The sequence below is a fragment of the Medicago sativa genome, chromosome 8 (assembly GCF_051527215.1).
Source record: "Medicago sativa cultivar Bolivia chromosome 8, Bolivia_mono, whole genome shotgun sequence".
Lineage (NCBI taxonomy): Eukaryota > Viridiplantae > Streptophyta > Magnoliopsida > Fabales > Fabaceae > Medicago > Medicago sativa.
The window spans coordinates 4,929,005-4,940,787 of NC_140756.1; the positions used below are offsets into that span (position 1 = coordinate 4,929,005).

Genomic DNA, 11,783 nt, shown 5'->3' on the forward strand with positions numbered 1-11,783 from the left:
TACCACGTGACCTATCACGAAAAATCTGGATGCCTAAAACAACTGAAGCATCACCAAGGTCCTTCATATCAAAGTGGCTACTCAACATTAATCTTGTCTCATTCAAAAGGTTAATGCAACTGCTAGCAAGAAGGATATCGTCGACGTATAACACAAGAATAATAAAATTGCTCCCACTAGTCTTTAAATAAATGCACTGATCTGAGGCGTTTTCATTAAAACCAAAAGAAGTGACAACTTGGTCAAACTTCAAATACCATTGCCTAGAAGCATGTTTTAATCCGTAAATGGATTTCTTTAGTCTACACACTAAGTTTTCTTTTCCCGCTTCAACAAAACCTTCAGGTTGAACCATGTAAACATCTTCAACAAGATCTCCATTTAAGAAGGCAGTCTTCACGTCCATCTGGTGAAGTTCCAAATTAAAATGTGCAACCAAAGCCATAACAACTCGAAAAGCATCCTTGGTGGAGACAGGTGAAAAAGTCTCTTTATAATCAATCCCTTCTCTTTGACTGTAGCCTTTTGCTACTAATCTGGCTTTGTATCTTTCAATTTTACCATCTGGATGACGTTTGGTTTTGAAGACCCATTTGCATCCAACAACCTTGCAACCAGCTGGTAACTCTGTTAGATCCCAAACATCATTATGAGACATAGAAGATAATTCATCATGCATGGCCTTTAACCAATCAGATGCATGAGAGCAAGAGATTGCTTCATTAAAAGTAATAGGATCATCATCATCATGAAGATCAAACTCGTGCTCTTGAAGATATACAACAAAATCATCTGATATTGGAGACTTACGTACTCTCTGAGATCGTCTCAATGGAAGTACTTCAGCTAAATCACCCGGTTCATCAACATCAATAGGCTCTGGAATATCATTATGGTTTTCAACCTGCAGTGGTGGTATATCATCTCCTTGAGTAACTGGAACCACATTATCTGTGGGAAGAGAAAAGACTGGTGTGGGAAGGAAGGAACGATCTTCTTCAAGAGTAACTGGTCGTGGCATAGAGACCCCATTATCCAAGTTATCCTCAAAGAAAAATGCTCGGTCAGACTCAATAACTCGTGTAGAATGAGAAGGACAATAAAATCTGCAACCTCTGGAACCCACACTATAACCAATAAAGAAACCACTAATAGTCTTCATATCAAGTTTCTTTTGTTCAGGATTATAAGGTCTAACTTCTGCTTTACAACCCCACACATGAAAATGTTTTAAACTTGGCTTCTTACCCATCAAAAGCTCATAAGGAGTTTTCAGCACAGACTTGCTAGGAACTTGATTAAGAATATAGACAGCAGTCCTTAAGGCATCTCCCCAAAGAAAATCAGGCAATGAAGAATGGCTAAGCATGCACCTTACCATGTCCATAAGTGTACGGTTACGTCTCTCTGCAACTCCATTTTGCTGAGGAGTGCCTGGCATAGTGTATTGAGCTTCAATCCCACATTCATCTAAAAATCTAGCAAATGGTCCTTGATTTCTTCCAGTCTCATCATATCTACCATAATATTCTCCTCCTCTGTCAGACTTCACACATTTAACCCTTTTTCCAGTTTTCAATTCGACGGCAGTTTTGAAATATTTGAATGCACTCAAAGAACTAGACTTATCTTGCAAAAGATCTATCCATCCAAATCTAGAGAAGTCGTCTATGAAAGTGATAAAATACTTGTATCCACCCATAGCAGTAGGTGTAATGGGACCACACATGTCCATGTGAATCAACTGCAACACATCATCACATATATTTGCTTTCTTATTCCTAGTCTTGGCGGTGAATTTCCCTTTTAGGCAATCAACACAAGTATCAAAATCAGAGAAGTCAAGATTAGGGAGAATCCCTTCCTTAATTAGTCTTTCAATACGAGGCCTAGAAATGTGTCCTAAACGTCTATGCCACAACATCGAAGAACTATCATCCCTCCTATTACGCTTAGTCCCAACGACAGAATTAACACACATTTCATCGACATTTAGCAAATATAATCCATCACATAAAATTCCAGAACCAACAATATTGGAATTAAAACGAACATCAAGTTTTCCATTACCAAAAGCAAAAGTGTAACCACATTTATCCAATGCCGAAACAGAAATTAAATTCCTTCTCATAGAAGGTACATAAACAGCATCTTTCAAAATTAAATTGTGTCCAGAAGGTAAAAGTAAAGAAACAACTCCTATTTCTACTACGGGTACTCTAGCTCCATCTCCTACTATGACCTTTGCCTCAGCATCACTTGGTTTCCTCAGCCTTGTGAACCCCTGCAAAGAATTCACAACATGAATAGTTGCACCTGAATCTAACCACCAAGTATTGCAAGGGACATCTACAACATTAGATTCAAAGCAAGCTAGAATTAGGGGTGTACCTTGCTTCTCATTTTTCTTTTTCAAAATAAGGCAATCAACCATCTTATTACCAAACTTCTTGCAATACTTGCATTCTCCTTTAAAGAAGGTTGACTTAAAAGGTTTCTTATTAGGCTCCAAGTGATGCATTGCTTTCCCCTTTTTCTTGTTATCATGATGATACTTTCCTTTGTGGTGATTTTTTCTGACATCCTTTGTGCTTGAGGTCAGGGGCGGAGCCACTCACATGATTGTGGGGGCTCCTGCCTGCACAAATCTTTCTATTTTTTTTTATATACATATACATATGCTGCTAATAACACCCCACCCACTATTGCTTTAGTAATTTCTAAAATATCAAACACTCCCACAGTCCCACCCAGTAGCCCAACTGCCCAATCCCAAGGCCCAATTGGCTAACACAATTCTGATTCACACCAACACAACACAACACAACACACGTCCCGCCATCCACAATTCACAATCACGCTTTCTTTCTTTCTTTCTCATAGTGAACAAACAAACTCCCTCTCTGTTTCAACCACATCAAAAAATCAACCACATCCACATCCTTGTTTTAAAATAAAACTTCCTCTTCCTTGTTTCTTGTGTCTCTAATCTTCTTATTCCTTATTTTTTTCTGTCTTCCTCCATTGGTGGTGATCTAAGAGGTACACTCTCTTCCTTATTTTTATGATTTTAAACTTATTTGTTTTATTTGTTTATTATTGTAATGAGAGTTAACATCTATTATTACCTTGTTGATATTGAATTTATGTTGATTGTGTAAACTTTATTGTTAGGGTTTGATAAGTGATTATTTGGGATTATTCAACAATCTTAAACTTTACTGCTATTTTATTGCTTTAAGTGTTTGTGTTGATATTTTTATGTTCTTTTTATGATTGATTTCCTATGATTTTTATGTACTCATGAGTAGTGTTTATAGGGTAGTTATAACTTATAAAAAAAAGTAGTGTTTTTAGAATTATAAATTGATTCTGCTCTGATCAATAAACTTGTAATTTGCAGCAGTAAACATTCAATGAAGAGATTTTACAAACCAGTTGCGAAATCGAATGGGTGATCAATGGTTAAATGATTGTCAAGTTACTTATATATATAGAGAGATTTTTATTGAGATTGAAAATGAGAAAATCATTCGATATTTCCAAAATATGACAAGTCATAGAGGACAATTGTAATTGTTGTTGGCAGTTGGGTTTTGGTTTGGTGATGGCCTTTGTTGTTTTTGTGGTTTTGGAGCTTAGGCAAGGGTGCTCTTTTCCTATTATATATTGCAGGTTTTTCTTTTTGCCTTTTGCTGCAGTGCTGTTGTGTTTTCCTGCTATATATATATATATATATATATATATATATATATATATATATATATATATATAGTGCCTCCACTAGTTGAAATTCCTGGCTCCGCCCCTGCTTGAGGTGGAAGCAGCAAGGTTAACACTATGAGATTTACTTTTCTTGAGAGAATCCTCCTCTTGAACTACTATAGCAATCATCTCATCTATAGTCCATTCAGCTTTCTGGGTATTATAAGAGGTCCTCATAACTCAAACTGTGGAGGCAGAGATTCAAGGACCCTCCAGATCAAAGTGCTTTCACCAATCTCGACCTTGAGATCCTTCAGCTTATTGTAGTAGTGCATCAGTTTCATAATATGCTCTCGCACACCGCTTGTACCATCATACTTTGTCTTGTCAAACAATGATAAATACTCACTTTTCTTGGCTTTGTCAAAGCGGGTGAACTTTTCACTTATGGACTTCAGATAATCTTTAGCATTGTCACTTTCTGGAATGCTTTGCCTAATGGATTTCTCCATGGTATAAGTTATGACCTTAAGACACACCCTATTAGAGGTTTCCCACTTTTCATAAAAGGCTTTCTGGGTATCAGTAGATGCATTGGTAAGGGCAGCAGGCTTATCAGTTCTTAAAGATAAGTCAAAGTTATTAATAACTAAGTAAAGATCCAGAGAATCTTTCCAATCCTCATAGTTAGTCCCATTAAGAGTTTTCACAGAGCTAGGAAAAGAGACTGTCATTGAACAATAAGGAATCATCAAAAATTATACAAAAAATGATTCCACATATATGCAGTCAAAATTATCCTAATGAAAAACTCTACATCATTATGATCTTATATCACAAAGTACAATAATAACCAAAGCTTATAGCACAAAATATTTCAATATCGATAGGATATTTGAATATAATAAGCAAAATTAAACAAGATATTGTACCACAATAATTACACTAATAATAATACATCGATAGGATGTAATTATTATTATTATAATATAGATCATAATTACTAATAAACAAAATTTACATCAATAATAATACGCCGATAGGATGTAATTACTACTAATGTAAATAATTTACTTCGTTAATAAATTGATTCTACAATCAAAAACAAAATTCACATAGTTGTATCACGATGGGTCAAAATACAACTACACAAACAAACAACTTATACGAAATTCATATTAACAATAATATATCGATAGGATGTAATTACTACTACCATGAATAAATAAATTGCTACCAAATAATTATTAATTATGCAATTAATTATTAATTATGCAATTAAATGTCCCAAAATAGCTTAAGCAAATAAAAAAAACGAAAAGGAAAAAACATATTTGATAAAATATGGGACAGACTAAAAATTGACCACGACAGGCCATATAAAAAAAATATGGGACCTACTTCTAAGTAAATGTGTGCGTCACACACGTGTACGGTCTGCAAGTAATACGGAAGAAAATCACGTGCTAAAAAATTGTCCCTTTTTTTTTTTGAATCATCTTTTTCACCCGGATTTACTTAAACGGGTCAAAATGACCCGTAATCATACCCGGTTGAATCTACCGTTTTAGTCATCGAAAAACAACGATTTTTACAGGGTTTTAATCGCGAGACAATAACAAACAATTTTTCAAAATCAATTTCATGAAAACGTCGAACCAAATTACAAATAGAATTAGGTTTTCCTTAAATTTGAAAATCAATTTTGCATCGATGAAAAGAACCGTTTTTCATGAATATCCAGATAAATTCAATCACAAACAGGGAGGGTTTATCGATAATCTAAATTAATATTTGTGAAAACATGCTTTCTTGAATCATATATTCAAACAAAACAAGACTAACCGTACTGTCAAAAGGAACAGGAACAGAAGTTGTATGCACATGAATAATATAAAGTTGTAATCGCATGCATCCAACAAACAGAATCGTACAATGAAAAATAATAAGGGTTAAATATGTTTTTGGTCCCCATAAATATGTCAACTTTTCGTTTTAGTCCCTCTAAAATTTTCCTTTAACTTTTGGTCCCTATAAAATTTTCAATCACTATTTTTGTCCCTATTTTCAACTTAATTTATGTATTTTTTAATGAAATTGTGCAGAAATGTGTAAGATATTCTAAAACAATTTCCTGAAAAAAATTAGAATTTTTTAACAAAACACAAATTAAATATGAATTTTTAACCGTAAAAAATATAAAAATTCATATTAAATTCATGTTTTGTTAAAAAATTCTAAATTTTTTTTGGAGTGATTCTTATAATATTTGGAATTTTTCTGGAAAATTTTATTAAAAAATATGAATTCTACATATGAGTTTACTTTAAAAGAGGGACCAAAAGTGAAGTTTGAAAATTTTATAGGGACTAAAAGTTGAAGGAAAATTTTAGAGGGACTAAAATGAAAAGTTGACATATTTATAGGGACCAAAAACATATTTAACCCAAATAATAATATTCATGCAATCGTTTAACCATACAATGTGTCTAATTGGCTCTGATACCAATTCATGAAAATTACGGTGTTTTAAATAGTTATAGACACAAAACATGGCATATTGAATGAATAGAAAATTATCGATAAAGCATGTAAACATGTACCTGTCATTGTTGGATCCATTGATACTTCTTGAATCGTTGATAGAGAAGTTGTAAGTGCCCTCTTGCTGATGGAATAACGGCTCAGTGATAACTGACCTAATGGGATAGTCAGGTTATATATATCCACCAGATGAGGGTAGAGACCTCTCAACAGGCTAACGTAAAGAATGACCCAACCCATCACGGGTCATTCACAATTAAGCCCAATACAAATATTCATTATATTTATTTAACCAAGTGCATTAACAATTAATAATAATTGATATTATATTTTATATATCAACGTAATTAAAGTTATTCATGAAATCCAACAACCACCTCATATTACAACTTTAAGGTTAACATTACAGCAAAAAAAAAAAAAAACGAAAATTGTTCTTCTCCAATCACGTTTTGATCGTTCCCAACTGCACTTTCAAAAATATCCTCAGTGTAACTTAAAAGTTAAAAGTCACGCAACTGTTAAATACCACGTGACTTAACTCCGCGTGAGTTAACTCACGTAGGTTACCTTTGTTCATCATTCTTGATTTGAACTTGGAGAAGAACAACATAATGGATTGCTTTATATATGCATCTACAACATAGTAGACCCTAGTGGTGTTATGTTGACTTTATCAACCTTCCTCACAAATTCTTTCAATAATATATATGACAGATTATATTCTTCGGATTTTATTTGTTTATTCCAAAACCTTTCACACGTGTTTTTCATGGTGTGGATTAGTGGCAATGGAAAGCAGGCCTTATACCACTAGTGAGACATGTGTGTTAGTCATATGGAATGCAGTGATTGGGGTGTGATAGATTGATCACTTCTACCTTCAATTTGTCAATTATATGTGAAAACAAAACCAGCATGAGTTAACTCACGATGGTGTTCAGAACGTGATTCAGTATGACATCTCGAAAATTTTCTTGTTTTAGAGAAGGCTTCAAGAGAATAAAAGATGAAGAAGGAATTGGTCGAGAATCGAATGGAAAATATGTGGTTACATCTTTTGTCAAAAGACCATAATTACCATGAACTTGCAACCCCCAGGAGTAGGCATAAGTTACCATCACAAAGAAAAGTTACCGTCGCTCAAGCGACTGAAGTTGAAATGGCGAACCGGTCCGGCATACGACAGAAACTAATTTTTGAGTTCATTAGTCGACAAGTTGGAGGGAGAGAAAATGTTGGTTGCACTACTAAAGATATTAGCAATCATTTAAATTCTAAGAGGATGAAGGAAATGGAGGAAGGTGAGGCATATACTCTTCTTCATTATTTTAAATCAAAGCAAACAGAGAATTCATCATTCTTTTATGAAATTCAACTAGACGTTGATAATCTAATAACAAACATCTTTTGGGCTGATGCTAAAGTGGTTGTGGATTTTGATACCACTTATCGCACTAATAAGAGTTTACAACCATTTGCTCCGTTTGTTGGATTTAATCATCATCGAGAAAGTGTGTTATTCGGTGCAGCATTATTATATGGTTGTTCAAGACTTTTCTTAAAGCTATGTGTGGTAAAAAGCCGATGACAATTTTAACAGATCAAGATCCTGCAATGGCAAAGGCAATTCCAGAGGTTTTTCCCGAGTCATATCATCGTTTATGCTTGTGGCATTTATTTCAAAATGCACTAAAGAATGTTAATTATGCCTTTCAGCGATCTAATTATTTTGCTAGCGAGTTGCAAAGTTGCATTTATGGTTTCGAGTATGAGGATGATTTTCTGAATGCTTGGGAGTCATTACTTAACAAGCATAATCTTCGCCAAAATAAATGGATGCAAGATTTCTTTAAAAAAAGGAAAAATGGGCTTCGGTATATGGGCGACACACTTTTTCAGCCAGTGCTACAACAACACAATTAAGTGAGAGCTTTAATGTTCGTTTAAGGCTTTACATGAAGCCTACCTTTAATGTGTTAGAATTTTTCAGAAATTTTGAGAGATTTCTAGATGATATGCGATATAAGGAGGTAGAGTCTAAATATGAAATGAGCCAGAAGATGCCATCATTGAATATGAACATCATGTTACTGAGAAATCCAAGAGATGTCTATACACCGACAATTTTTTCTCTTGTTCGTCGGGAATATGAAAAATCATGTAATCTTGTTTTGGTAATATGCAGGCAGAACTTAGTGTTATATGAATATGATGTGTGCTTGTTTGGGGCTATGAGGAAGCATAAAGTTACCTTCAACTCTGAAGATCAAAGTGTTGAGTGTAGCTGTCAACTTTTTCAATTTGTTGGTATCCTTTGCTGCCATGCTATTCGAGTACTTAATCATTGGAATATAATTGTTATTCCTTTTTACAGGCATGTACTATACCTTTTTCTCAGACAGAATCTGTTTATTTCAAGTTGATTCATGGGATACACTTTTCTATTCAGCTGTGTTTCTTTTCTTGTCATGCCCTTGGTTGTAATTTCTCTCCTTACTTACTCACACTTGACAAAACGTGATGATATGGAACATAACCAGTAAACCTTTAAATACATTCAGCACTTGTAATTGCCTGAAGAAATAACAGATGTGACTTTAATTGTCAATCAGTTGCAAGCTCTCTCTTAATACTGTCCAAGTGCATTACTAATTAGTGAGAGTTGAATACAAACTTCTTATAGCATCAGGAGCTTGCTTGTAGAAAGACACAAAATGTCATTTTGTGTCAAGATAGTTCGTCATGAGAAGCATTAGGAGCGAAAATTCTATATCATGATGACAAAGTAGAATTAACAATTTCTTGAAATTGTATCAAGTTTTAATGAATAATTAGAAACTTTACCTAATAAAAAGTTTGTACACTAAAATCCTTGTCTTCGAACACCCAACATACTTGCTCCTGGTATTATGTTTTTCTTTAACAAGACTATGATCATATGTTGTGGTTTCAAGTGACCAAGTTGTGGTTTCAAGTGACCAAGTAACGCACAACAAAGCCTATGTCATCCTTGTTCTGAATTTTGTTGAAATATATGTATTTTTTTTAAGTAAATACGCAGAGTTGTTCATCAATTTTCGATTAGAATCTTCCAACTTTGTAATATGAGTAATCTCAAATAATTTGTTTTCTTGAATTCTTCCAAATTCTAATGAATTCAATCCACGGTTACTTGTGTTTTTTTTTCATTGCCTAATAATTTCCAACCTATATAATTGCATAATGGGAGAATTAATTGAGACTGCACATTCAATAATAGAGATCGACTGGTAGAAACTAGAAAAAAAACTTCTTTTTTTATCAGAATCTCTCAATAGAAGATAGTGGGTGGAATCAACTGGAGAGAGTGTGTGAGTGTATAGAATCATAAAGTAAGATTTCTCTTAATCCAGCAATTAATAGCTTAAATATATAAATATTTGAATTTGATGGTAAATTACTGAGAACGAATTATTAGGGTATAGACAAAATTACATCAAAAACAGCTAAAACTTGATTATAGATGCGTTTTGTAGTTGATTTTCTTTATAATAATCAAATCAACACAAATTCAAACTAAAACCATTAGACTGTTAAAGAAAGAAGGAATGGAAAAGGACCAACAATGAGAATATAAACTATAAAAAACCGGATCATAATAACATTGATGAGCCGCAAAATCCACACACCAAATCTTTATTGACATAAACATAGTAGACTATGCTTTTAATAGTGTAAACTATTGATATGAAACAGATAACTGATACGAATTTTTGTATTCCTTTTGAGAATACAATGTCTTCAGTAGAGATGAATTCCCAATTATCATGGACAAGCGGTGCAAATACGATGGCCGAAGTGATCAAAATGATGCTAGCAGCAGTCCATGAGAAAAGACCAACTTCTATGACTGAAATTACATCTGATAGCAAAAGTATGAATAAGATCCCAAAGATTCTGTTGTCAATAGGGCGGATTGAACTAATATAAACCAGCCTTAATTGAATAAACAAAACAAGAGGGATGAGTATGACCATGATGATATTCTCATATTTTGCCATGAAGTTACGACCACCTGATGACATCTTTAGTATAGGCAAGATAGCCAACAGCAAGCATAGTATTGTCGAGAGCACGGCGACAATGGAAGTTTTCTTCCTACGCCATGCGACGATGCCAGTTTTGGGCCTACGCTTGGCGACGATGGAAGTAGTGTGCCTATGCATATTAACATGTGTTCATGAGATTATATACATACATTGGTTTGTAAGAGTTTTTGGGTCAGTTTGGATTGACTTATTTAATCACGATAAATAATGCTTGTGTTATAAAGCACACAAATAAATTGACCATCCAAACAAACCCTAAAAAAAAAAAAATAGTATAATTGTGTGAGGGTAAATTAAAGGGATTGAGTAGTACATACACTGCATCAGATTCTTTCATCTCCGCAAACCCATCTTTCATGCCTTTTTCACAATCGCTATAAACAATGAATATATACGAACAAACGTTTATGAATTAAAAAAAAAAAAAATCAAAAGCAAAAGCAAAAAGAATTATAAGTGGAAAAATTAAATGGGACAGAGTACCTTGTATTAGTAACTGGCTTATATTCTTCCAAGAGAGGAATTACTTCATCTTCCATTCCTTTTACCACCATTGGAGTGCTTTATTTCGGTAGATAAATGTTGCTCGCATTCGCACAATATTGCTCGCAGTCGCACAAGGGTTACTAACCTAACCTATGAGGACTTGACATATATAATGTGTGACTTAACCAACATCCCAACTTTAGTGCCCACAATTTTTGGAGTTTCCAGTTACTATTCATTCAATTCAATTAATTGCGTTATTCATTGCCTTGTTAACCCATTTTGATTATTATTATTATTATTATTATTATTATTATTATTATTATTATTATTATTATTATTATTATTATTATTATTATTATTATTATTATTATTAGGGATAATTATATTGACCTCCCCTGAGGTTAATGTAAATACAACAAACACCCCCTCTATTTTCCGAAAAATCATTCACCTCCCTTACCGTTAGAACAATCCAACTTCCGTTAGAGAGAAATGGTTAAACATGTTGTTCTGGAAATGGTATTCCTCACTCTTCGAATGGAAAACCCAAAGGAAGTGAATCAATAAACACTCGAGAATATGGAACCAGGTCATCAAAAGCAATCTTTCATCCTTTTTCTCAAAAAACCAATCTTTAATCCTCTCAAATCAACCAACTGAAACAACCGAATCCACACTACCATTCACATCAATTGCTAAATTGAGTTGGAGCATAACATATCAGGTCACTGCAATTCAAAAAATCAATAGACAAACCAGTAATTCTTGCAAGATTCGCAGCCCTGTTAAGCTGATATTGGTAGATTTGAATAAAAGGATATTCAAATAATACTTGATTGAAATATGTAGATGATTTATATAAGATCTTAAACCTAAGGGCCGCCACTGTTAAGCAAATTAATTACTCAACAATTGAAAGAACACAACAATCTGTTCAATTCAAGTCGAGTAACA

At 33.7% G+C, this 11,783-nt stretch overlaps 1 protein-coding gene and 1 pseudogene across 1 annotated transcript; one reads left to right on the top strand and one right to left on the bottom strand.

Moving 5' to 3' along the window:
- Positions 1-7,258: 7,258 nt before the first annotated feature.
- LOC146896330 (protein FAR1-RELATED SEQUENCE 5-like) lies at positions 7,259-8,675 on the top strand (annotated as a pseudogene).
- Positions 8,676-9,873: 1,198 nt separating this feature from the next.
- On the bottom strand, positions 9,874-10,979 carry LOC146896331 (uncharacterized). Its single transcript, XM_085737849.1, has 3 exons — positions 10,824-10,979; positions 10,658-10,714; positions 9,874-10,449 (listed from the first exon to the last, which is right to left on the bottom strand). Exons 1-3 carry the CDS (start codon positions 10,892-10,894, stop codon positions 9,885-9,887), a joined length of 693 nt encoding a protein of 230 aa, XP_085593975.1. The 5' UTR covers positions 10,895-10,979; the 3' UTR covers positions 9,874-9,884.
- Positions 10,980-11,783: the final 804 nt, after the last annotated feature.

Excerpts from the sequence above, each read along its gene's own strand:
- LOC146896331 (XM_085737849.1), bottom strand. The coding sequence starts at position 10,894 with ATGGTGGTAAAAGGAATGGAAGATGAAGTAATTCCTCTCTTGGAAGAA. Across the intron at positions 10,715-10,823 it reads AAGCCAGTTACTAATACAAG|CGATTGTGAAAAAGGCATGA; the intron begins GTACTCTGTCCC and ends CATTGTTTATAG. Across the intron at positions 10,450-10,657 it reads ATGAAAGAATCTGATGCAGT|GCACACTACTTCCATCGTCG; the intron begins GTATGTACTACT and ends TAATATGCATAG.